This window comes from Canis lupus, chromosome 25 (genome assembly GCF_048164855.1).
Source record: "Canis lupus baileyi chromosome 25, mCanLup2.hap1, whole genome shotgun sequence".
Taxonomy (NCBI): Eukaryota; Metazoa; Chordata; class Mammalia; order Carnivora; family Canidae; genus Canis; species Canis lupus.
The window spans coordinates 31,481,778-31,509,527 of record NC_132862.1 but is presented as its reverse complement, the minus strand read 5'-3'; the positions used below and the strand labels follow the sequence as shown (position 1 = coordinate 31,509,527).

Below are 27,750 nucleotides of genomic sequence, written 5' to 3'. Positions count from 1 at the left end.
CAAAATTTCAGGTCTCAGAGTGGCAAAAACTAAAAAGGCTGATATTAGCAAGTGTTGGATAAGAATATGAAGAAAGAGGGACTATGATACACTGTCAATAGAAATGTAAACTGACAAAGTTAGAACACATTTCACAATATCTCATACAATCCAAGATGTGCATACCCTACAGAAACATGTCGCAAGACATTTATTGCAACATTGCAACAAAAGTGGATGATTGTAGCTAACAAAATAACAAATAAACTGTATAGTTTGTATAATTCTAAAGTGAACACTAAAATAAAGTTTCTGGAGATACTTGCATCAAGATGAACAAATCTGAAAAGCACTGATAGTTGGTAAAAGTAAGCTGCAGAATGATTCATATAATATGAGATCATAAACATACTTTAAAACAGGCAAAATAGCATTCTGTATGGATGTTGGATACATATAAATATAAAAGTAAAAATCACATCGAAGATAAGCATCAAATTCGGAGAAATAATTTACCTCTGGCCAGGGTGGGAGACAAATGGGATCTGAGTAAGTTATATGAGTGATTTTCAAATATATTTTGTAATACTTAGCTTTTTGAAAATAGAAAAACCTGAGGACAAAAAAAGGAATAAACAAACAGAAGTAATAAATAAATGATTCACATTTTCTAACAACTCTATTTATCTATCCAGTCCAGCCTGGTTCCTAAGACAAGAAATGGAAAAGTACATGGTGGCTAGCAGAGAAACGGTTATTGAATTAGGTCAAGATTTAAATCTTGTCATCATTGAAAAACACTTGAGTAATAACAGCTCTGGTTTATAGCACATCACTTAATTTCTAAAAAGAAAAATAATGAAGGATGTCACTGGAGAGAAAGTAAACTATTTTTAGAGAATGCATTTGAATTCTATTGGAAATAGTAATTCTTGGATTGAATATGGCTCAGTAATGCCCGGGCTTGAATTTTAGAATTTACAGCTGACCTAGGTCACTTATGTTGAAGCCGAGAGAACTGTAGGAAGCAAACATCCAAGGAGGCATTTTGAAAATTCTTAGTTTAAACTTAAGTCGCTTGCAGCAGCAGCAAAAAAAAAAAAAAAAAAAAAAAAAATCACAAAATAAAATATCTATGCTGTAATCCTCATCTCTCTTGAATTTCAAAGTTGGGCCATGGCTTTGATGTGCAGACGCCAGGCCCCAAGGCAGGAAAGATTGGACAGACCTCTCACTTCTCTTTCCAGTAGACAGAACCCTGGTGAAGATGAGATACTAGACGGCAGCCGTGGAAGAGTCTCTGCTCTGTGGCTGCTTTTTTTTGTTGTTAGCTTTCATTTTGGTTCCCTTAGATCCAGAAGCAGTAGGTGGATTTGTTAGACTCTGTGGGTTAGTAATTAGACTGGGTTGAAAGAAAGACATTCAAATAGTTCAAAACTTTTGGGGAGGATTAATCAAAGAGAAATACACAAGAGTCTTCTCAGGTTGGTTGAGTTATTTGTTTACATGACACAAGTGAGTTCACTCTGTAAATGTTACCTTCAAGCAAGAAGACCTAGGACAAGTCAAAGATAGAATAGAAACATTTAACCAGAGAATACAGTATGTAGCTACTGGGACATAATCACAATATATGCTATAATCTGAAGACTTTTGATAGATGTTGGTTTGGTTTTTAAGATAGTTCCAGGAAAAATCAAAGTTTTAACATGCTGCTTCAGTCCTTCCTGGATCTCTTCAATCAAAAGCAAAAGCTGAAATAGATTGCGATCCTAGAGAGCAAAATAAAAAATATTTACCTACAGATTAAGACAAAGTAGATACTCGATACTCATCAAATAAATTAAATCAAATTTTGGCATCCTATGGTATTGAAACAAATTTTAAAAGTGTAAAATTTAAAGTAAGGATATTGCTTTCATTTAGGCTGTAGAGAATCCTCTAATGATAAAACTTTAAATCAGAATTATTTTTGTCTGTAATACAATAGTTGACTCCAAACCAAATTATTTAAAAGATTTTCTCACATCAAACAAATGAAAGTAAAACTTATCCAACAGCTCCTTCAGAAGGGTGAGGGAGCTCAGTCATTCTTACAAGAATTTTGTTGAAGAATGGGATACAGAGGAGCTATGGACGTACATCAAATTGCAGTTTTGAAAAATGAATATTTTAAAAGTTTTGTGATATATTAACAATTCAAGCAAAATACAAATCCATATTTTTAAAAGTTCTGTAGGAAAACTGGTTTGATAAACTATAGTTCTCACAACATAAGGTGGTTTGCGATATTATATTTAATATAGAAAAATAAGTACCAAGTTTACAAAAAGAAATAAATGATCACATAAACATTTACCCTTGGGCAGAGCCAAAATGTATTTTTTGTTACTGGCCTGTTATTGATATCAAGTTTTCTTGGCTTGGAAAAAAGAAAAACGAATTAGGAATTTGGAGATACAGACTCTGCCATGTATTTGTTAAATTATCTCTGCCAAATAATTTGAAGTCTCTGAGTCCTCATGGTTATTTTTATCTATTGAATGGCAATATTCATGTTTGTTCATCCTAGATCTCCGGGTTGTTGCAAGAGGCAAATGGAAAAATGAATATGAAATTTCTTTGAGAGGCACAACCCACCACATAAATGTACTTTGTTAATTATTGCTGTGGAGAACAGTCAACCCATAAGTATGGAGCAGTTTAGCACTCATGGATAATAAAAGTGTGTAAAGTGTTCTGATAGGTGTAAGTTTTGGTACTTCAAGCACTGAAAATGGCCTTTCTTCCTTTTTTTCCACCTCCCCTTTGCCCATTTACTTCTCTTTTGCAGAACCACTACCTGTAACCAGTGTTTCAATATATGACTATAAACCTTCTCCTGAAACAGGAGTCCTGTTTGAAATTCATTATCCAGAAAAGTATAATGTTTTCACAAGAGTAAACATAAGCTACTGGGAAGGTAAAGACTTCCGAACAATGCTATATAAAGGTAAGAAGCAAAAGGAAGGGGTGATAAATGAGGACTACTCTTTTTACATGATGTTTGCCAAATGGTTTTCTCTCTTGGTCTCAAGAGGTCTTACAATTCACTATCTGATCATGGAAGAACATTAAAAATAGTTACTTATTTCTTAAAATCTTGTTTTGAGGAATCTTAGAACATCTGGTTTGCTAGAGTCACATGTAATATATAAGCACAAGAAATAGTCAAATTATTATACTTGTATGTTAGTTTTGCCAAAAGCAGCATGTCTGGTACAAGAAATAAATTTGAACCTAAACTTAGAAGCATCTCACTTGTTTCCTCCTCAATATGTTAGAAGCTCATATCTAGAACTAAGGAGCAAAAAAGTTACCTTCCACCAAGTTTCGCTTGGAAGTGGTCCAAGATTATCCTCAAAAGGGAATGATAATGCTTTTTGGTTCCTTTGGATGTATGTATCTGTAGACCAGCTAAATGATTGCATGAATATACAAAAGTTGGTTTTATTGTTTATACTGGCTTGATAGGGACCCTGTGGGGAGAGGAGAGAAAGAGAATCCTACGGGAATCAATCATTTTGAAAGAATCCGGTCACCTTCTCTGAGTAGACTGTTGGGGAGAAGATGGAGAGGGAGAGAAGGAGGAAGTCCATTCAACTCTATTAGGAGTGAATTAGGATGGAAAGGACTTAGATACTCTCAGGATCCAATACCTTAACATTTCTCTCTGAGAGCATAGATGATGGCCATCAAAGTTGACTGGTTGTAACTGGAAATACATATCGGTGAGATGGAGAATGGGTACTGAAGCACACAAGGCATGATATCTAGAAAAGTGTCACTTTGATTTGCTACTTTTCCAAATTCATTTCTTCTATGGATTTCTTTTTTATAAGACATTGTTTACAATGCACGCAGTGAATTTATAGTTTTTGTAACTTAAAAAAATCAAATAAATATAAACAGACTCCACAAGTTATGGCATTTTTAAATTTTCAATTAAAAGATATGTGCAGATTAATAAGTGGGGCTTTATTTGCTTATTGATCACATGCAAATACCAGTTTGTGAATGATTGAAAAGCATTCTCTGGAATTTTTGCTGAATTAAAAGCTAGGAGGTTTTTTTTTAAATTATTATTATTTTTTTATTGGAGTTCAATTTGCCAACATATAGCATAACACCCAGTGCTCATCCCACCAAGTGCCCCCCTCCGTGCCTATCACCCAGTCACCCCAAACCCCCACCCACCTCCCCTTCCACTACCCCTTGTTCATTTCTCAGAGTTAGGTGTCTTGTGTTTTGTCAAAAGCTAGGAGTTTTTTAAAAAGTCAATCTGCTCTCCATTTTAAGTTAATTGATTTTTAAATTTATTTTTGGCTTTTAGTTCAATAAGTGGTACTTTTGGTTTCTTTCCCACATTTCTTCCTAATTTGGATTGGAATTTTATTATTTTCTTTAATGTTTTCCAAATAAAATTTTTCTTTCTTCTTTCTTTCTTTCTTTCTTTCTTTCTTTCTTTCTTTCTTTCTTTCTTTCTTTCTTTCTTTCTTTCTTTCTTTCTTTCTTTCTTTCTTTCTTTCTTTTTTCTTTCTTTCTTTCTTTCTTTCTTTCTTTTCTCTTTCTTTTTTCTTCTTTCTTTCTTTTTTCCTTTCTTCTTTCTTTCTTTTTTTCTTTCTTACTTTTTCTTTCTTTCTCTTTCTTTCTTTCATCATGTGTAGATAAACCATTCTAATTTAAAAATAGGCCAGTTTTTACAAGTAAGCCTAGTAAAAGCATGCCTTATAAAATTACTTTTTCCTAAATCATAAAATAGCAAAATATCTTTGATTTTTATCATAAAGTAAATGGCTAGCATAAACCTAATGTCTACAATTTCGATATGTTATCTTCTCCATTTAATAAACCAAATGTTCCTATAATAAAAACTTACTTCCAATGGTATCCAATTCTTGTAGAAAAAAGCTTTTCAGGATTTTGGATCTAAAGATCCAAATTTTCATCTCTAATTTTATGCCAATTTTGTATTACTGACCATGCCAGAAGTTGCAGGAAATAATATCTTATGGCTATTTAATCATAATTGTTTAAAACTTTCTAGAAGTATGTGGCATTTAGGAGACCAAAAGTTTAATATGATTGTTTTTATTCTTCTCAGATTTCTTTAAGGGAAAAACAGTATTTAATCACTGGCTGCCAGGAATATGTTATAGTAATATTACTTTTCAGCTGGTATCTGAAGCAACTTTTAATAAAAGTACTCTTGTGGAGTACAGTGGCATCAGTCATGAACCCAAACAGCATAGAACTGGTAAGTCTTCTGAAGAATTAAATTTGTTAAAAGATAATTAAATCATATATTTGTTGCATGTATACTTTCTATCGTTCTGAGAAAAATACTGTTCTAGAGCTAAGAAATAAATATATATTTTTACTACTCTAAAACAAATTATCAGTGTAAAAGGAACTGAGTAAAATATTTAAAAGAAAAATATAAAATATGTCAATGTAATCATAGATTTATAATATTTAAATGGGAAAAAAGTACATGATACTACCAAAGGTTATAATTAAGTAACTTAACTTGATGAAGTAGACATCAGTTATTCTATAACCTGGTAAAATTCACATATGGCTGTAAAAATGATAGGTGTACAGAATATCACATTATTAAAGGAAAATATTGGGATTCAGATGTATGTCTAAAACTTGTAGTGTTTAATTATTGTAGCATCATTAATAGGAAGCACTGTTATAGGATGGATGGATGGATGGATGGATGGATGGATGGAAGAATGGATGGAAATAATACACACATTCTAAATGCCTGTCACCAATATCAAGATAATTGACATTACCCATGCCTAATGTGCCCAAATCACTCATTAGGAATGTTGGAGAGGCCTTTTATATGGACATTGGGAATGGGGATTGTAATAGGTCACCCCTGAGACTCTGCTAATCTGAATTCTAAGATTTCATGATTTTCAATAATCAAGCCAAGTCAAAGAAACTTTACAGCTAAATAAGTGACTTAACTCATGGCAACATCTAAGATTCTATTTGTATTTTTCATTATTCAATTTAAGTAAGGAAACAATATCAGTTGAGTGACTTCTACCTGGAAGTTGCTCTAAGTATGAGAGAGATGAAGACAAAGTCTGGTGAGATTTGTTTCCTGTCCTCAAAAATGATAGAGATACAATACAAATGGCTGTCCTTCAAGGCAGATTGTGATAAATGTCCTAGGAGGTACAAAATTATATAACTGCACAAAGGAAGGAAAGATTAATTTTTATTAGAAGTTCATGAAAGGGGTGATATTTAAGCTGCTATTTGAAGAATAGGTAGAAACTGTTGTAGGTAGACCAGACACTGTGCCTTCATAATTTTCTACCTCTAGAAAAGTATGCTTCCATAATTCACAAACTAATTTTGTGCCTATATGTTTCATTCTGGAGAGGTGAGGAGTGAAGCTAAATTTCTAATATTTTGCTAATGTTTCTAAAGGTATATATGCAACTCTCCTAAATATAACTATGTCATAGGGAGAATTTTTATCTTGATAGCTAAGTACACTATAGCTGCTTTTTTGTAAGAAATATCCAATGGCAGAGACTCAGTTTTTTTAAAAGGCGATTTTGATAAGCTGAAGAATATTTACACAACTCTGCTTTGGACATGGTTAAATTACCACATGGACAAGCATACTGTCATTAGTTAATGTATCTGAAATATGAGTGGTGAAACGCTCATGTGTGCACATTATGCACAAAATCTTAGATAAAGTGTATTTGACACCACAATAGTTCTTGATGTAGGTTATCTTTATACAGTAGAAGTAAAACTGACCTCTACTTTGTAAATCCACTTGTGTATGTGTATTTGACTCACTTATAGATTAAGTATTCATTATAACAGAATTAAAATTACTTGAAACTGAAAATTCCCTCTCTTACAGCCCCTTATCCACCTCGAAATATCTCGGTTCGTATTGTAAACTTGAACAAAAACAACTGGGAAGAACAGAGTGGCAATTTCCCAGAGGAATCGTTCATGAGATCCCAAGATACAGTGGGAAAAGACAAACTCTTCCATTTTACAGACGAAACCCCCGAAATTCCCTCTGGCAACATTTCTTCTGGTTGGCCTGATTTCAACAGCAGTGACTATGAAACTACATCCCAGCCCTATTGGTGGGGCAGTGCATCTGCCACCCCCGAAAGTGAAGATGACTTTGTCAGTGTCCTTCCCATGGAATATGAAAATAATAGTACGCTCAGTGAGACGGAAAAATCTACAGCAGGATCTCTCTCATTTTTTCCTGTACAAATGATACTGAATTGGTTGCCACCCAAACCACCCACCGCCTTCGATGGGTTCCATATCCACATAGAAAGAGAAGGTAAAGTAATAGGAAGTCAGCAAAAATAAGATATGGTGTGGAAAGGAAAGGACATTGAAATATGTTAAACCTAAAATATTTAGAAAAAAAAAAAGACTTGATGGCAGGCAGTTAATATTTAAAGAAAAATTGTAAAGAAAGGGAAGAATTTAATTGAGTAGCAATGCCCATGAAGACTAGAAAACAAAATTGAATAGGCAGAATCAGAATTCAAGGTTTGGGTAGTTTCTACATTGCAAGTACTAATAACTTGTGTATATTTCACTACCCAATATGTCATGGGCCCCAGGCTACTGAGGAAAACCTTATGTTTGGAAAGATTTTGAATTAAAGTTCCAACCATCACAAATTACAAAATATGCTAGAGAAGTTTTCTGTTTTCTAAAAGATTTTATTTTTTAATTCTTATTTATTTATGATAGTCACAGAGAGAGAGAGAGAGAGAGAGAGGCAGAGACATAGGCAGAGGGAGAAGCAGGCTCCATGCACCGGGAGCCCAACGTGGGATTCGATCCCGGGTCTCCAGGATCGCGCCCTGGGCCAAAGACAGGCGCTAAACCGCTGCGCCACCCAGGGATCCCAGTTTTCTGTTTTCTATACACGATTTATGAAGCATGTAGCAAAACAATCTGACAAGAAGGCTACTTTCCCAAGAGCATCAGCCCTGTGTCCTCATCTAGCCTTAGGGTGTGCCTCTGGGGAACCAGCAGCACTCCACATTTTTCCCAAAGAGGAGCTGGTAGTAAAATAGAAAATGCACAGCCACTAGTATTTTCAACATAGCTGCTGTGTATCATATCCATTGATCCAGCATCTGAGAGCCATTCTTTGCGTTTTAGCCCACTAATTTCTGAAAACCAGGGCTCTGGCCTTTAGTTAATTTAGGTCACAAATCACATCTAAATTATTGTTTGTTAGGTTTTTATAGTTATTTGCTGTTTGTTTTGTTTGTACAATAACATATTTCATTTTATACTTTCCGGTCTAGTAGTTCGGGTGGCAAAGTTGTCAGGTTGTCAATATTTGCAGTTCAAATGATAACTGTTTTTTTTCAGGGTAGGGCATTAGTACCATATAGTATATTATATTACATATTGTTTGCCTTTATTTTATTTAATAAAATAAGACACCAAAATCTGTGGATTCCTCTATACTGGATTATAGAGCAATCGACCATATTTAAAAACCGTATAAAATTGAAATCCTTAAAAAAAAAATTTGAAATCCTTTGTCATTTCCAATTATTTGAGTCAAAAGTTTTCACATTTACCTGGAATTACTTGTATAAAGATGTCCGTCTTCATCTGCTTTTAATCTTTTATTTTTCTGTTCCACAATATATTCTGTGGGAAATAGGTTCCTGTAACTCACAATTTTTTTTAATGAGTATTTCCATGAAGGTTCAATCATGCTTTTATCTGACTGCAGTGTGTTCTGTTGAAGGCTATCGTAGTCACCAACCCCTGAGAACAACTTCAAATGAAGTAATAAGCAGCAGGGGATGGACTTTGAAGCATGTAAAAACCATTTTTACTTTTAGAAAGTAAAATCTGGTAGAAGACAGATGAACAAGTATTACTAGTGTCAGAAAACCTACTCAGAAGAATTTCCAATAAGAAATAATTCAATTCATTCTAAGGCATTTCTGGATATTTAATACTACCACAAAGAACTGATAAGATACTTAATGCTGGTTATTTTTTTTATTCCTTATATTCAGATGAGAAAGTCAACTATCGTAATCTTCTCCTGAGAGTCTCCTTCTGTTCTGTGCATATAATGTTGTTGGGTGACATTAGATAAGAATATGCAGTATATACTCATCTCTAAGTTTTATTGATTTGGATGCCATATTTTAATTTGGTTATTTAAAAGTATCCTGAAAAACAATTTGAATACTCGGTCATGTTTCTTTTCTAGTATCTTTGATGAAGATGTATAATTGAACTTGACAAAAAGGAAACAGTATAAAAAAATACTTATTTTTTAAATTAATTGACTTGTCCACATTCAAGGCCCTTTTAGGTTTCAATTCATATATATTCTCCTTTTTTTATATATGATTCAGAAAACTTTACTGAATATTTGACAGTGGATGAAGAAGCACATGAATTTGTTGCGGAACTGAAGGAGCCTGGGAAATATAAGTTATCCGTGACAACCTTTAGTTCCGCAGGATCTTGTGACACTCGGAAAAGTCAGTCAGCAAAATCGCTCAGTTTTTATATCAGTAAGTACCAAAGAGACTATTTTGCACTTACAGGGGAGCTAGGACAATGGAACTGGGGAGATTAATGATGCTCGGGCATCAATTATTCATCAAACCTCAGAGACCCTGAGAAATTGTCAAGGTCGGAAGAGGCCCAGATCCAGGAGATTTTGACAGCAGAGGAAATATATGTATGTTTAATAGTAGCAAACCTACCCAGAGATTTAACTTACGCATTTTTTTATTATTGTGATAATTGAACATTTATTAAGCTGACCTTCCACACTAGTCAGAACAAACTCTCCAAGAACATGGACACACTGTTTAGGAAATATGACTTTTGTTTGAGGACTTATAGAAAATTGATGTTGTTGGACTGTGGGGAAAGTCTCATTAGAATATTGAGCTGAGATAATTCAAAAGAAAAACAGATTTAAGTGTAGTAAGACCTAGGTCGTCACCATAAATTTGGCATAAGAAAACAAGGCTAGAGCATCCTAAAAGCTCCACTGTCAAGTCTTAGGATGGTTTCTACTGATTCTATGAGGGGCATTAACAGAGCAAATAACTAGCCTCCCAAAACTACACAAATCATGCATATCTGTAATGGTTTCAGCTTATCTGAATATGTTCACCAGAGGTTTAGAAGCCAAACATCAGTTAGCTAGTTTATCAGCAGTTAAATATGCCTCCCATCAGCAGAAAGAAAAAAACCAGAAGGCAATGGATAAAAATGGCTCTTCAAAAAAGATTATTGCCATATACTTTATCACCTTCTCCAAAGGCAATATACCACCTTTCACCAAACAATTCTCAAAAGGGTAGGTGGGAGAATGAGAAGGGGGACAGAGGGAAGAGATCAGTTTATTTAACAACTGAAAAATGTTCAAAGCGTTCTATGTAGCATTTCTACTTAAGAACCTAAAAATATCACTACTGGTAAGAGGCCTAAAGATCCATTAGATATACAGAAAGAATAGTCATGATTGCTTGCATGTCTTTTGGTTATAGAAGATCTCTGATGTGAGGTCACTAGAGAATGAGAAAAAGTTTAGTATTTGGTTTTTCCCATTAAGTTTTTTTTTTAAGATTTTATTTATTTATTCATGAGAGACACAGAGAGAGAGATTGAGAGAGAGAGAGAGAAGCAGAGACACAGGCACAGGGAGAAGCAGGCTTCCCACAAGGAGCCCGATATGGGACTCGATCCCGGATTCCGGGATCACACCCTGAGCTGAAGGCGGATGCTCAACCGCTGAGCCACCCAGGTGTCCCTCCCATGAAGCATAAAGTGTTTTATTAACAAAAAGATTTCCCTGTCAGTAGAGATCCACCACAAGTGTCAACAGTTCTTGGCAAAGCTCCTTCAGCTATTCTGGCCCGGCCCTTCCCTTCTCTGAATTTCTACTGAGTTTCATAGGGAACAACACAAAATACAGAGCTTATTTGTGTATAATAGTTTTCTAGATTTGTTTTATTTGTGTATGTCTTGCCTCTTATACTAAATTATAGAGTTTTAGCCTAGGGCCCATATTTATACTATTTTATTAATTCTGTTGTACATTTACCAGATATTCACTGAACTACTTTCATGTGTTGGGCACTCTGCTCTAGAGTATCCAGATTGACTAGTACTGTTGAGAATGTTGTAGAATTGCTCAAAAATATGATTATTTCAGAGAGATGTATATTAATATTCATCTAGAAAAGTATAGGGCACTAAAAATTTTATTTTATTTTCCAATAAAATGATATTTTTAGTGCTTATGATATTCCCCTCTGCAGTAATGAATTATTCAAGTGTACTGTATATACACCTTTAGTTTAAAATGGGATATTATAGATGTAAATACTACATTCAACTGAGTAAGCCCCCTCAACATAGTGCGGACTCATGCCAGCTAATTATATTAGCAGCCCATTTTCCTGACCAAACTGTTCCAGTGTTAAGCTATGACATTAATATTTATTAAATTACATCAACATTTATGTTTGTCTTGTTGCATTATGACTTGTATTTACGCAGTTTTGAAGGCTATCCTCAGAGATGCAAAGGAAGATAAACATTTACCTTAGCCTCCCAACAGCCTTATATTTCAGTTATCCCCATGTTTCAGGTGGGAAAAAAAAACTGAGTCACAGAAAGTTTAGTGACTTTCCCAAGTGTCCAAATGAGGACTAGAGCCTAGGAGTATTTGACAGCAAAGTCCATTTCCATGTAGCCTGCAGCGACCCATTATCTTGGCTTGATTAGCAGGTTAGTCCTAACGTAAAAAGTCCTAACATAAAAAAAAAAAAAAAAAAAAAAAAATTGAAGGAGAGAATTCATTTTGCTTCCTCCAACCATGGCTCACTGTGGCCCTAGGACCTCAGGAATCTTCCTCACAATGATGATGATACCTCAAATTTACATAATTCTCTAACACATGTGATCTCATTTGATGCCAGTGATAGATGGCATCCTGATAAATTGTCACAAAACTTTGATCCAGGAGACCAGAAGTCTGGGTTGGGCCCCAAGCACTTACTAGCTCTGTGACATTGGACAGGTCATACACATCTCTGGGCCTCAGTGTTCTCATCAGTTAAATGAAGTATTGGATATCTCAGGTGTTCAATTCTAACATTCTATGATTTAATCCATCTGGCCGATACATTGGCAGAGTCAAAGAAGTTAAATCATTTCCCCAAGGTTACATCACTAATAATGAGCAAAGTCGAGTTTTGGTCACCTTTCCTGTCTCCAAACCAGAATTTTTCCCAGGTTCCTAGTGTCCCCAGAGGTTTCATGCAGGGGTTGAGAGCATGGATTCTGGAACCAGCCTTCCTGTGGGTGAATCCCAGCTCTACTTACCCTATCTCTGCCCCAGCGCCCTCATCTGAAACTGGGATTAATACTCATACTTATCTCATGGGTCTGTTATGAAAGTTAAAGGATTAAGTATGGAAACATAGGTAAGCCTAAAACAAAGCCTACGACATGCTGAATGCTCTGTCTCTTTGCCATCATTATTATTATCGTTTTTTTATTGTCATGATCTCCCTGGCCCCATTTGCTGTGAGCCTGAGATGGCTGTCCCCAGCAGAAACACTTGCTCTTTCTCCCCTCCTGGGGTTCCAGCCCAGGAATACAGCTCCCTCTTAAGACACTGAGAAGCATATCCTCAGTAAATAAAGGAAGGTTGCACATGTGCATTTCAACAAGGAACTTCTGTAGATAATAACCACCTCACCCCTTCTCGATCCTTCCTATGTGTCAGGCACTGGGCTAATAACCACTTGAGCAACTTAAGAGAACAAAGCTAACAGTGGGCACTTCTGTGGAGACACTTTATAATGAGGAACCCACCACGACCCTCAAATTATCACCCGGATCTCAGGCAGCTTCTGTAATTGAGTCGGCCTGCTGCCTATTTCTTCGCTAATATGATCGCACCCCACCTCTTTGATCCTGCTGTTACCAAATTTAAAATCTTTTCACACGAAGGCAGTAGAGGCTAATTTGAATCTCAAAGTAATTATTTCTAGAGATGGAAGATCCTAACGGCAAAGGAATTATAAACACTGATGCAATGCCCCCCCTTCCACACCCACGCTTCTTGAAAAGAGAAGTAAATTTTCTCTGGTGGAGAATTTACCAGGCTAACCTCCAAGGCACAGGACAGCTCAAGTGGAGCTTCTGTCTGTCTGTCTGTCTGTCTGTCCATAGAATGTTCCTGTTGCTGCTGCCACCACTGGCATTAGATCCAAGGGTGAGGCCAGCTGGCAGTGGCCAGAGAGCCATGCCAGCCCAGCTGCCAGTCTTGCTTTGATCTGTGTAAGGGCAAAAAGGAAAACAACCTGAGTTTTGAAACTAGACTCTGTGATCTCCATCAGCTCAGCACGAAACCTTGTGCTCTTATTTGAAATGCCCAGGCCCTTTGGGAGAGTGGATCGAAGAGCTGACCGAGAAGCCCCAGCATGTGAGCGTCCACGTTTTAAGCTCAACCACCGCTTTGATGTCCTGGACGTCTTCCCAAGAGAACTACAACGGCACCATCGTGTCTGTGGTGTCACTCACCTGCCAGAAACAGAAGGAGAGCCAGAGGCTAGAAAAGCAGTACTGCACTCAGGTAAAGGCGCAGGGGAAAAAAAATAAAAACAAAAAGCAAAACAGGCCGAGGGGCGTGCTCACCCCTGCAGCCCAGGAGACCATGGCAAGAGGGGGTGCCGGGGTCTCCCTGCGTGCTTTGTGAGTGGGAAATGAGTGTGCATGGTTCTCCAGTTGCAGTCCTCTTCCCTCTCCCTCTAAGGACTACCCGCTTCCTTTTATTTTCACGCCTCGTTCAAGACACCTACAATGTGCCAGGTACTCAGATAGATGTTGGGGATCTAGGTGATTTTTTTTTTCTTTCTTTCCTTTTTTTTTTTTTTTTTTTTTTTGATCTAGGTGATTTCTGTGTCTGCCTCTTGCAGAGTTTGTAACCTAGTGAGAACAATGCGTGAGGGATCATACAGTCACTGCTGAGCATAAAATAAGGCCTAGGCTAAAAGGAAATGATTGAGAGGCTCTAGGAGTTCATGGAAAGAAAGAGCTGGGGAGGAGTAAATATGGAATTGGGGCAAGAAGATTTGGAAACTGGCCAGGAAAACTTTTCCCAGGGTAGGAGACAACCAAGCAGAAGGTTCTGGGGGAAGTTTTGTTGGCTGGTTGGTTGGTTTTATTCTTTTCCATCCTTTTTCTTGTTACTTGAATTATAAATAGGGTCATTCATGTGCACTGAAAAAATAATTCAAAAATTAAAAGTACTAAGGTAAGAAACTCCCTTTTCACTAATCACAGCTGAGAGGAGCTTTGAAGGATAAATAGGAGTTAGGTGAGCATGAGGGAGCCTGAGGGGCAAGGGAAAACGGGGTGCAAGTCAGTAGTTCTAGGAATGGCTACTAGGATGAGTTTCCATGCCCAGCCGCCAGTCCTGAGCAGAAACCCTGCCACATGCCCCCGGGGCAGACCTTGCTTCCCATCACCCCGAGTATCCACGGGGAGCCTGGAGCTCAGCCCTACTTTCCTAAAACCTTGTTTTATTTTTTTCCTAAGATCAAATTCACTGATTCCTGGTGTCTTAAGGACACAATATTTACTTCCCTAAAGGCAAAAAAAAAAAAAAAAAAAAAAAGAAATTATCAACTCGTGTGTCATGCACTGGAAATATAATACTCAAAAACGTTTGGCACATGAAAGCTTTTTGGAACGTTTCCATTTATCCCAGGAAAGTTAGGCAGTTAGTGAAACTCAAAGAATGAGGAACTTTGAGTTGATAAGATGAACTCAGGAGTCATGGCCTTTGGAGTGCTAGAAGGGCTTAGGAGTGTTGAGATAAGCCCTTCCTTGAAGATGAAGCTACCCCTTGACTTGAATTAAATTAAGGAGTAAATATGCTAAACCGATTAACTTGTAATCACGACTCACTATGCAGCTTAGTAGATTCCTTTCCTGAGGAGAGGAAAGATGGCTGACCTGTCACATTGGTAGAAAAATGGGTTTCTCTTATAGAACATGACACAGAACTTGACCGCTCCAAGGTACATTTCTTCGCCCCTCATCTAATGCACAAATTACATATCTTTTGCACAGAAGCCAGAGGCTAACGGTATTGATAGAGATTGTAAATTATAAATGAGCCAGGAAAGACCAGTCTCAGTGCACTTTGACAATGCCTTCTTGAGATGCAAACATGAAACTGTTCAGGATTATAGGCAAAGAAGCCAATATTTAAAATGGAGGGTGGGATCTAGAACCCAGTGTGAGGTGTTATCTCAGTTACAAGAACGTTTTGAAGATTGTGTTATTACACCAACACTATCCATTGCCCTACTACTACTACTACTACCACACACACACACACACACACACATACACACACACATACACACATACATTTTTAGATGAGGAAACATCCATTCAGAAAATCTCAAAAACGAGTGACTGGGTGGCACAGTTGGTTAAGTGTCTGACTCTTGGTTTCAGCTCAGGTCATTATTTTAAGGTCGTGAAAACGAACCCCTCATCGGGCTCAGCATGGAGTCAGCTTGAGATCCTCTCCCTCTGCCCCTCCGCCTGGCTTGCGCTCTCTCTCTCTCAAATTAATTAATTAATTAATTAGAAAAAAAGTCTCAAAAACTGGCCTGCAGTCATGTGGCCATTAATCAAAAGAGCCCAGAAAATATTATCCCAGTATTTGGTCTGATTTGGGCTTATTTCTCAAAGCAAACTTCATCCAAAAGGAAAAAATAATAGTATTTCTTTAATTCTGTATTCAATGGTACTGTGATTACATTAAAATTCAAAATGCAGCTCAAAACTAAGAGTGATTCTAAAGCCAGACGCATACAGTAGTATTCACCCCCTTATTCATGATTTCACTTTCCATGGATACAGTGTCCCATGCTTACCTGTGGGCCAGAAACAGACGATCCTCCACCAACATATAGTCAGAAGGTCAATAGTAGCCTAGCTAGCGGTCACAAAGTCTATTTCATTCACCCCAATTCATCTCATCATGTAGACATTTTATCATCTCACAACATCATAAGAAAGGTGAATACAGTACAATGAGATATTTTGAGAGAGACTACATTTACATAACTTTTATGATAGCATATGGTTGTAATCCTTTTTATTATTGGTTATTGTTAATCTCTTACTAGGCCTAATTTATAAATTAAACTTTATAGCAAGTATATGTGTATGTATAGGAAAGAGCATAATACGTATAGGGTTCAGTACTACCCATGGTTTCAGACATCCATTGGGGGGAGTCTCAGAACAACATATCCCTTGCAGATAAGGGGATACTATAGTATTAACAGATAATATAATGTTTTACTATTTTATACTTTCACTTGCCCTACTTTGCTTCTACCAGTGACTATAACACAGGATCGTTGCTTTATACATTAGATACATCATCCATGAGACTCCCTGCTAGTGCTTCTACTCTTCCTTACACCACCACTGATTTCTGTGTGCTAGGCGGGTCCTGCATAAGATCCTAGAAATAAAACAGATTTGACTTGAACCTTAAGTTTGTGAAGCTTAGAGTCTGACCTTCCAAGTAGGTACATTGTACCCATTAATTTGAATTTTTCCTCATCATGTATATGCTCTTCACATCTGGTTGTTGTTTTGGGTATGAGTTTGCATGCAAATGTTCATAGAAAAAGGCGTTTTGTGATGTATGCCTCCTAACAACCATTTCAGTGCTCTTCATTAATAAATATATGTTGAACATAAAGTCTGTGCTCTATAAGTGTTATATACATAAAGGATCCGGTCAATTCTTCAAAGTAAATGTGCTTTCAGTACTTTCTCCAAAGTCTCACACACAATCATAAATTTCAGGATTAAAAAACATCATATATGAATGTATATTTATTTTCACATGTGATCTGCCTTGGTCCCCAAGTGTTTTCTGACAATGTACATACCCAGTTATTTAAGTCTGTCATGTATTTCCTATGCTCTCTAAGACATCTTTCCTACTATTTCTTTAGCTGGGGAGGAACAGGACTGGTGCCTCATCAGAGGGGTGTTGGGTTGAACTAAATTCTCTGGAATGGCGATGGAGCCAGTTGGGAATGAGAGAGAGGAAACAGTGGAATACAAAGGAGGGATGAAAATTGGGGGAGAAGGTGTGGAATGATTCTCCTCTGGAGAATAAAATATGTGTTATTTAGGAGGGAGAATTCAGGGGCATTTCTCCTGCCTGCCTTCAGTCTACCTACCCAAAGGTGATCCAGGATAAATACTAGGGTATGGAGGGATGGAAGCTCAGATACAGACTGGTGGTTCAGTAAATATTCAAAAACAAGATGGCAGGAAGGAATTAGGGTTTATTATTTGTTACCAAGGTAATTTTTAAAAATAGTGTGATGTACATACACATAGTTGCTTCTTTATGAAAAAAAAAATAGGGGTGCTGGGTGGCTTAGTCAGCATCTGACTTCAGCTGAGGTCTTAATCTCAAGGTCCTGGGGTTGAATACTCTATGGAGCCTGCTAGGAGCCCCACCTTTAGCTCCTCCTCAAGCCCTAGGTCAAGACAATCGCTCTGTATTCAGTGGGGAGTCTGCTTGTCCCTCTCCCTCTGCCCCTCTCCCCCCTCATGCTCTCTCTCTTTCTCTCTCAAATAAATTAATAAAATCATCTTAAAAAGAAGTATAATGTCCCTAGGATGAATTTATTAAGATGGCATGTTTTATGTATCAAGGTGTAATTGATGTATAACATTATATTAGTTTCAGGTGTATAACAAAATGATTCAATAGTTGCATGCACTGGGAAATGATCATCACAATAAACCTAGTTGCCATCCATCACTGTACAATGTTACAAATTTTTTTTCTAATGATGAGAATTTTTAAGATTTATTCTCTTAGCAATTTTCAAATATGCAACTCAATATTACTGACTGCAGTCACCATACCGTAGGTTACATTGCTATGACTTATTTATTTTATAAGTGTAACTTTGTACCTCTTGACCCTTATCATCCACCTCCCACTCCCCTCCCCTCTGGCAACCACCATTCTGTTCACTGTACCTAAGAGTTTTATTTTGTTTTGTTTGCTCATTTGATTTGCTCTTTTTGTTTCCACACAGTGAAATCATACAATATTTGTCTTTCTCCAACTGATTTCACTAGCATGATATCCTCAGGGTATTAAACATGATGGTATATTTAAGTGGCTACAATATCATGTAGTCATTTGAATAATCAGAATCAACCACTTGCTTAAAATATTATCAAACCAAAGAAACTTTACCACCCTGAAGCAGTCTACACTTTTTTTTTGTCCTGCTATGCTAAACATTCTAAATGAGTGATTAATGAGCTATGTTAGCATTGAGAGGTATGCCTGCCTAGATGTCTATGATGTGCTGTTAAGTTTTAAAGAAAAGTTTGGAGCAAGTTAATAATTAACACCTATATGGGTCAATATAGTGTTATTTATGTATATATGTATTGAGGAGGGTCTGAAGATTGCCTACCAAAATGTTGGAAATGAGGGGAGGAAGACCGAAAAATTGCCAGTTTACTTCATTTGCTCTTCTACTGTGCAAATAATTTCCACAATGAACATTACTAGTTTTATCATTTAAAAATTTATTTTAAAGAAGTAAGACAGCATTACTTAGTTTTGTGCAACATACACGTCTTATTTATGGTTTGTCTCTTTGAGAAAAGCTCTATCAGATATCTAGTTGGCTAACTCTGCCTAGATGACTTCCAGCAGAATTCACATTTGAAAACATGGGTAAAAAATTCTTATAGGAGTATAAATAGGAAAGAAAGGAGGGAAATGCTAATGTATTCATTCAACTTAATTTTATTTTGCTTAAGTTATTGGAAAAGAAATTATGATATGCTTGTCTCCTTACTTAACTTTTAGAGCAAGTTCTACCAATTCAAATTATACAATTTTTATTGTGTAGAATCAGTTTCCAGTATCAGAAGGTTTTAAAATTCATATCATATCAATTCTGTTTATTCTTAAAATCATCATGAAGCTGAATTAAAAAAAAAAAACCTTATAGCATAGGTAAGCTGTCAACGATACTGTTCTTCATTGATTTATGCTCCTTTCCACAGCAAATTTTATGTTATGTACCCTAGAAGCCAAAAAAAATTGCTGAGCAATGAGTTACCTCTATTGGTACTCTAGTTTAAGCATCCTCTGGGAGGTATATATCATAGTATTATCTATAGTTTATCAATCAGGAAACCAAGGTAAGAATTGTAAATAAATTATAAATAAACTTTCATGCTTACAAAAGAGTAGAGGCAGGATTTGATTTCAGGCAGTCTGAATAGAGAGAGAGCCTGTGTTCTTCCTACTAAGCAAGACTTTCTTAAATATTAGAGGTACTAAAGGTCAAAGTCACACACTTCTTGACCTGTAAGCTGAAGTATCAATCCTAGTGCACACCAACATTTTAAACTTTAGTAAGTACATTTCATTCATCTATCTGTTCTGTCTTTCTCTATATTGTATTTGTTACCAAAAAAAGGTTTTTTTTTTCTTTAAAAGAACAGCAAAAGAGAGCTCATCTAAAGGAGAAATATTTTCTTCAACATTATTTTATAGGGTCACAATAGCCTTGAGAAGCACTTATCAATGTACCTCCGTGCTGAGTCCCCTGACTTGCCCGGAACAGGCGTTAGAGGTCACAATACTAGACTTCCAGTCCCGGCGCTGAATCTAAATATGTGACCTTGGCCATTTCCTGGCTTTACTTTCTTGATCTATTAAATGAGAGATTTGGAGCAGATAATCTCTGAGGTCATTTCCATCTCTATAATTAGATATTATATGCTTCTAAGTGACGAGAGACTAAAGACATTCCTGCACTGATCTTTGTATGTTTTTTAGCTGACACCACAGTTTAGGATGTCAGACTCCCCTTATGGTATTGCTGATTTGATTATGGTTAGAGGCTGATGTGTCTCTAGTGTACATAGTTGAAATTGACATTGATGGGTATAAAGCAGTTCGCGGGGCTTATTAAATCCAGCCATAGAATTTGAATGTTCTGGGTTCCCCTCAGTGTTCACATAAACTATAAATCATCCTAATTTTGAAATCTGACCTTCCCCAGAACAAGCAAAGGCTTCTGGATTTCAAAGGCATCCACAAAGAGTCCCTGAATATGATATCAGCCTTTGTGTCACGTTATGAAAGCCCAGCTCTATATAAATCTTATCGGATGTTTGGTTTAAAGGTGAACTCAAGCAAATCTATTATTGAAAATCTGGTTCCCGGTGCCCAGTACCAGGTCGTGATGTACCTAAGAAAAGGCCCTTTGATTGGACCACCTTCAGATCCTGTGACATTTGCTATTGGTAAGTTGCCAGCCTCAAGAATAACTATCAGAGTACTGGGTTTTTTGTTGTTGTTGTTTGTTTGTTTGTTTGTTTTCTGGCGTGGGGGTGCAATGCCTACGCCCAAATCATTATCATCATAAATGGGGGGGACCCATACTCACCCAATATTCTACATTCAGAGTAATAAATGACTATAGTTGTATACCTGGGGAATATCATTAGCATCAATGACTCAGGAAAAATATGATTTATTCAATGATCATATCAGAAGAGCAAAAACACTAGTTATTAAGTTTGAAACCATTGCTAAGATATTAAATATTCCTTCTTGGCTCTCTCTTTTTTCATCCCGCCCCACTTCTTCTTAAGTTCCAACGGGGATAAAGGATTTAATGCTCTATCCCTTGGGTCCTACGGCAGTGGTTCTCAGCTGGAGCAGACCTTACTTAGGAGTGTTCAGAAAATATGTAGTTGAAATGTTTTATTTCAACCCTGCTACCATGACATCAGAGTGGACAACGTACTATGAAATCGCAGCAACTGTCTCCTTGACTGCCTCAGTGGTAAGAAGCTGTCACACTTCCCTGTGCGAACAGATGAAACTTTCCGTATCAGAAAAATTTACCTGTAAATACACGAGTGGCTTGCCACTTTCAAGAGTTTGGTGTTTTTGTTTGTTTGTTTGTTTGTTTGTTTCTTTGTTTTTTAGTCATTTTTGTTTTCTGGACTCATTTTGTTTTTGAGAGAGGTTGAGAGAGAGAGAGAAAAAAAATATGTGAAACATGTTTTCACCCCTAATTGCACACAGCCACATTTTAGGAGAGCTATCAAATGCTCATTGTTTCTCTCTGCTTCCTGAGGAGGAAAACACAAAAAATTTCCTTTAGTCATTCAATAATTAGTTGACACTGTTTAACGCTAATGATGAGTATTCTTAACATCCACGCATCTGTTAAATACCTCTAAAGTCAGGCCGTGACAGGCTCCTCTTCAGGAGAGCAAGTCAAAGATTGCTTTTTCTGGGACTGGCTTCTAAAGTGCAGTTTCCTACAGGTCACACATGAAGTACACAGCTGCCCTATACCCAGCAGACGACTCTGATCTTTGCCACCTAACAAGGACGCATGCTTAGGGTCCAAACTGGGAGAATAGAGTTGGGAGAGATCGGTTTTCTTAGAAATAGGGGGATGCATACGTACAATCACTGACAAATAAGTACTGTTTCACTGTGTAATACAGCTTAGGAAACTGCAAACGAAACCAGTATTGGAAATATTTGACTCTGTACCTGTGAACCACTTTTTAAAAATTATGTTTGTATATCATTCTATTTACACCTTACCTCAGTCCAGAAAGAATTTTTAATGAAAAAAAAATTGGGAAAGAGAAAAAGGCACAGAAACATAAATAAAAAATACTTATTATTTTCATGACCTAATAAAAATAACTCTATTCCAAAAATATGATTTTCCTCCCCTTAGTCTTTTGTCTCCTTGATCTTTTCAGAGGATAGCCAATCTGTTGCCAGCGTGGTACTACAACTTCCGAGTTACCATGGTAACATGGGGAGACCCGGAATTGAGCTGTTGTGACAGCTCCACCATCAGCTTCATAACAGGTGAGTGGTGTGTGGGAACTGCCTCCATGGGGAGAGAACACTATTTTGAGGAGTTTCTAAAGAGATACATCTCCAGAAAGTGCTAGTTGTTCACCCAGTACTGACGGAGCATCAGTTTCATGGATGGCAGTATGCTTGATTCTGAAAACTCATTATTTGTTTAAATGATAGTCTTTAAAAATTAAAATATGTTTTTAATCCTGAGTTATTGTCCTTTATTGTGTGCTCCCGTTTGGAATTGATTAGAACAGAGTTGTAGCTGACAGAGCTTTCAGCTTCACACTGAGATGAATTGATTATACCCATTCGATGATTATATTTGCTAGAGTGCCTCCATCTCCTTATTAATTAAACCATTTTTAAAGTCACAGGCTGATGGCAGTGTTGTCCATTGTGGGAGTTAAAATAGGCTTTGGAGACAGGTGGGTTTGAATCACGGATCTGCCACCTACGCTGTGTAACCTGTGCATGTTAACTTTTCAGAGCCTCAATTTTTTTAAGTGTAAAATGGGTATGGTGATAGTTTCTGTTATTTTTTTCCATTTAAATACATTACTTAGGGGACACCTGAGTGGCTCAGTTGGTTAGGCAACCCACTGTTTGTTTGTTTGTTTGTTTTAAGATTTTATTTATTTATTAATGAGAGACACAGAGAAAAAGCAGAGGCATAGGTAGAGGGAGAAGCAGGTTCCCTGCGGGGAGCCTGATGCAGAACTCTGTCTCAGGACCCCAGCATCATGACCTGAGCCAAAGGCAGACATTCATCCCCTGAGCCACCCAGGTGCCGCAGCATCCCATTCTTGATTTTGGTTCAGGTCATGATCTCAGGCTTGCGAGATAGAGCCCGGAGTTGGGCTCCACTCTGGGCATGGAGCCTGCTTAAGAGTCTTTCTCTCCCTCTTCCTCTGGCCCTCTCCCCCTAAAAAAATACATTGAAATATTGGCACAAAGTTTAAGTACTTAAACAACAGTTAGTTAATTATCATACAGCAGAGATAGCAGAGGTGGTCAGAGATGACAATGAAAAGGGGAAATTCATCAGAGAAACACTAACCCTTTTGAACCTTATTTGAATGAAAATTTTTCTGGAACTTTTGGTTGGACTGCAAGGCTATACTTAGTGTTATGCTGAGAGAAGAAATGTTAGCAAAATAATGTTAACAAAATATTTTCTTCCCGGGTCATCTAGTTTTACTCTATCAAGCTTTGAAGAAAGAAAGAAAGAAAAAGGAAAGAAAGTAAAAGAAAAGAAATTAATCATGTGGAGGTGCCTGGCTGGCTCAGTCAGTAGAGCATGCAACTCTTGATCTTGGGGTTGTGAGCTCAAGCACTACAGTGGGTGTAGAGAATACTTAAAAATAAAATCTTTAAAAAAAAATTCATCATGTGAATTCTTACACTACCGATGTATGTAGTTCATCTCCTTCCTTTACAAGACCATGTCTAGAGGTCTCTGTGTTCCAGATGTTAACAATAATACTAGAATAAAAAAGTGAAAAAAGTACCAAAAAGGTAGAAAATACCAATTATGTCATTAGTACTGTATTAGCTTCTTGACTGTGTTAATAATTGTGTGTTTAATTTTAATTAAATTTTATGGAGTAAATAATTCATACAGCTTAACTTTATTGACATTGTTTCTCTGAGAACACTCTTTCTTCTCAGACAGAGCAGATGTCTTGGAAAAGCCCAGACTTTGCATCTGAACACTTCATTGAGCAGACCTGGCTCTGCAAAATTCTAGCTGTCGAGCTTTAAGCAAATCATCTCAAATGATCCTGGACTTCTTTTTTCTCATTGGCAGAATTCAAAATGCTACCTAACAACAGGCTAACAGAGCAAAAGCAAGTGTAATAGAACTCATTGCAATAAGGCAGAAAACTGCCTCAATAGGCTCTTTGCAGTGTCTCTGAGGGGAACATCAGAAATGAAAAATTAACAGGAAAAAAAAAAAAGAAAAATTAACAGGATTTGGAGTTCTGGACTCAAGTGGCTTGGGTGTGCCTTTCAAAGCTGGAAACTGACTGGGATGTGGCAAGAGGGGTGGTGGGCCTGGCAAATCTGAATAGTCATAAGGTTAATAAGTGAGCTACTTGCCTAGGTGAGCAATCTATTGTCTCCAATAAATTGATCTTTGGGAATTCCTTATCTTTGCCTGGGATAATCAACTAAGTTGTGTCAACACTAGCAGTTCACTGTCTCAGCTAAGCATATTAACACAGTCTCAAGTCTCACATCTATAAAAAGAGTACAATACTATTTCACAGGTAGTATGAAAATTAAATTATGTAACATTAATCATTATTAAAATATATATGGTAGCTGACTTTTATTTTTATACTTATTTTTAAAAACCAGTTGAAATTTTAGCCTTGCCTTGTTTTATTTTTCTTCACTCATTTCAAGTTTAAAGCAAACAAGAATATCATGTTTCTCTTACCTCTGCTTTTAGCTGTGAGCCTAATGCCAAATTGTGTGAAATAAAAGAATATAGGGAAAAAAGTCTGAGTAATTGTGATTTATTAGGATCTCTAGTCCACCGTCTTTGTTAGGCAACTTTGTCTGCAAGTCAAATGCATAGTCATTATGCTAGTATACCAAATAATGTTTAATAAACAAATAGTGACATCTTGTGGCCTTTCAGCAACATGCTGGATTTTAAAGCAGCAATACGGAGTATAAAATACATGTGAGGGAGGAGCTGTACACTTCTGGGTTTTAAATAAAAATACACCCCTGCAATTTTAAATACATTTCTTGTCCTTACTGAATTAAAACATAAGAAAATATCCTTTGAAGAATTATAAGAATAGATACATACATATAAAGAAGTACACAGAAATATAAAAGAAGCCAAAGGTATTATTCTCTTTATTAGATAATTCTGAAATATGATGTGGATTTGTGTTACTTGCTAGATACATTGCTGGTATTTCAAGGTTTTATTGTCAACCATTTATATAAATACTATTATAATTTCACATGAAATACATTTTTTAAAAGATTTTATTTGAGAGACAGAGAGAGAGAGAGAGAGAGAGAGTGAGCACAAGCAAGGGGGAAGGTAAAGGAAGAGGGAGAAGCAGATTCCCCACTAAGTAGGGAGCCTGATGTGGGACTTGATTCCAGGACCCTGGGATCATGACCTGAGCTGAAGGCAGACCCTTAACCAACTGAGGCACCCAGGTGCCCCAAAACAGAAATGTTTTTTACTGTATATATTACAAATCTCTTCAGAGAATAATTGTTCTTGAAAGTATAGTTATGATTGCTTGTTATGAGTACCAGTAGCTTATTGGGAAAATGAATCTTCATGGTTTATAGAAATTCTCCTCCAAATATTTCAACTGGTTTTGTGCTGTCTCTCAGAATGGATCACCAGCTTGTCTTCAAAGTAACATACACATGGACTTTAAATTTCCTTGTGTATGTGTTTCCTAAAATCTTCAGAATTATTGGTTAGTTTAAAAAATAATTAAATATGCTTTCAGAGCTCATGTATTATAAAGCTTGTAATGAATTCTCCTTTCCACTAGAAATAATTTAAATTTAAATGTGTAAGAATATTTTAAAAATTAATAAACTCAGTCTTAGAATTTAACAAAGAGCCCTTCCTGTGTTCCCTTACTACTTGCTTCAGCAACATTTATTAAGAGCCCATCTTTTGCAAAGCACTGGTTAGACACGATCAATGACATTGTCTTGTTATTTTATAGAAACAATAATTATTTTCCGTCCCTCTAATTGTTGACCCTACTGTCCTTTATTTCCATAAACACCTTTGCTGCATCACAATAAAAAATTTACTTTTACAGGACCCCAAATTTTCCAGTACTGCTTGGAAAATAAGTTCAGCCATGCTTTATATTATCAATGCAACAAGCATATTCAAAGAAGTGAACATTTCGGGAATCTTGTACCTGTGAAATTGGTATAAAAGACCCAATATCCTCAGACCCAATATCCTCAGGTAGAGATGGGTCTGGCTGCCTTGTGTCTGAGCCATACAAGGTGGGGTCCCAGGAAACAAGTGTCTGCCTTTACCACCAATCTTCACTGTACTACAGAGGTCCAGGGATCTCCAGGACCATCATACAGTGTGAATTTTAATTCTCTAAATTAACTCTGCATGAGGTTGGATGCTCTGATGAGAGGTACGTTAATTATTATTAGTCTCTTAAACTAAAGTCCACCTCTTTCTTTCTGTGTAGCCCCAGTTGCTCCAGAAATCACATCTGTGGAGTATTTCAACAGTCTGTTATATATCAGTTGGACATACGGTGATGACACAACTGACCTCTTCCATTCTAGAATGCTACACTGGATGGTTGTTGCAGAAGGAAAGAAGAAAATTAAAAAGAGCGTATGTTTCTTTGAATCCCAGTATTGGGCATCTGAACACTCATTTACATAAACTATTGAAAACCATTAAACAAACATTCATTGAAACATTAAACAAAAATCTAATGTCGGTTGGCACTGTTTTAGGCTCCGGTGAGAGGACAGTGAAGAAAAATTGAATTCTTCCTTTAATAGAGTTTACCTTTTAATCTTTAATAGTGAACTATAATAGTTATAACCAGTAAATTCATTTATATTTGAAGTTATGATTTGAGCTTTTTCTTCAGGATGTGAAACATTGTCAAGAAAACCACAATTAATGTTTTGATATTTTCTCTATATATCACCAATGCCTAAATATCTGGGTACGTTGGGAATATTGATTTCTTTTCTTCTGCTCTATTAAACTCTTTGACTTTGCATTAGTTAGGGAACAGACTAAATTACTTAAAAAAAAAAAAAAAAGGAAACACCAAAGATTGGGCTCATAGCAAATAGAAATTTGTTAATCTCATGCTGACACAGGTATCTCTGCTGTAAAGGTCAATCATCCAGGGGTTCAGATTCTATTTTGTTGCTTCATCTACCACTGTATAGTCTTCATTTGCATAGGTGAACCTTCAGTCAGTATGTCCATATTCTAGCCTGTGGGGAGAGGAAAGGAGAAGATGTCCACTTACAGAGTGTGGACAGAATTATAAGATGCCCTTGTGACTTCCACTCCCAATCAATTGGTCAGAGCTGGGTCAGATGGTCGCCTCTAGCTATAAGGGAGACTGGGAAATTTAGTCTTTAGTAGACTATAGCCAGATGGCTCTTCTGAGCTTCCCAGCTAGGGCTGAGTAATGTACACATCAATAGCAACCTAGGAAATTGCCTCTTCTAAAACTTAAATATAAGAAAAATATAAGAGTAATACATATTCCAAGTAGAGAATTCATTACAAAAATGTTCTGATATGTATTATTCATGTTTAGAGCTACCTTGTGTTTAGCTCAGTTGAGGAATTTATATAAATTTCGAAGGAAATAAAGTATCTGTAAGGTTGTAATCAACTGTAGATTGATTGCACAGAACGAGGGTGAACGCCTGCTACAAACCTGTAGTTGTTTGTAGTGGTATTCTAGTTCAAGTTCATTAGAAGTTTGCACTCTTGATTTTGATGGATCTTGCAGGTCACACGCAATGTCATGACTGCAATTCTCAGCCTGCCTCCAGGAGATATTTACAACCTCTCCGTAACTGCTTGCACGGAACGAGGAAGCAATACCTCCATGCTCCGCCTCGTCAAGCTAGGTAAGAAGAATGCACATGGCAGTGTGTGTGTGTGACAATAGTCATGTCCAGAG

General features: G+C 36.7%; 1 protein-coding gene across 3 annotated transcripts in view; it reads left to right on the top strand.

Moving 5' to 3' along the window:
* The window catches only part of PTPRO (protein tyrosine phosphatase receptor type O), a 239,564-nt gene that overhangs the window by 143,783 nt on the left and 68,031 nt on the right, over positions 1 to 27,750 (top strand). For all 3 annotated transcript variants that reach the window (XM_072798871.1, XM_072798868.1, XM_072798870.1), the window contains exons 3-12: positions 2,813 to 2,971; positions 5,123 to 5,275; positions 6,926 to 7,369; positions 9,438 to 9,599; positions 13,494 to 13,690; positions 20,340 to 20,460; positions 20,812 to 21,005; positions 21,949 to 22,060; positions 26,272 to 26,423; positions 27,577 to 27,697. In XM_072798871.1, the coding sequence (XP_072654972.1) occupies positions 2,813 to 2,971; positions 5,123 to 5,275; positions 6,926 to 7,369; positions 9,438 to 9,599; positions 13,494 to 13,690; positions 20,340 to 20,460; positions 20,812 to 21,005; positions 21,949 to 22,060; positions 26,272 to 26,423; positions 27,577 to 27,697 (1,815 nt within the window). The remainder of the gene's footprint in view (positions 1 to 2,812; positions 2,972 to 5,122; positions 5,276 to 6,925; positions 7,370 to 9,437; positions 9,600 to 13,493; positions 13,691 to 20,339; positions 20,461 to 20,811; positions 21,006 to 21,948; positions 22,061 to 26,271; positions 26,424 to 27,576; positions 27,698 to 27,750) is intronic.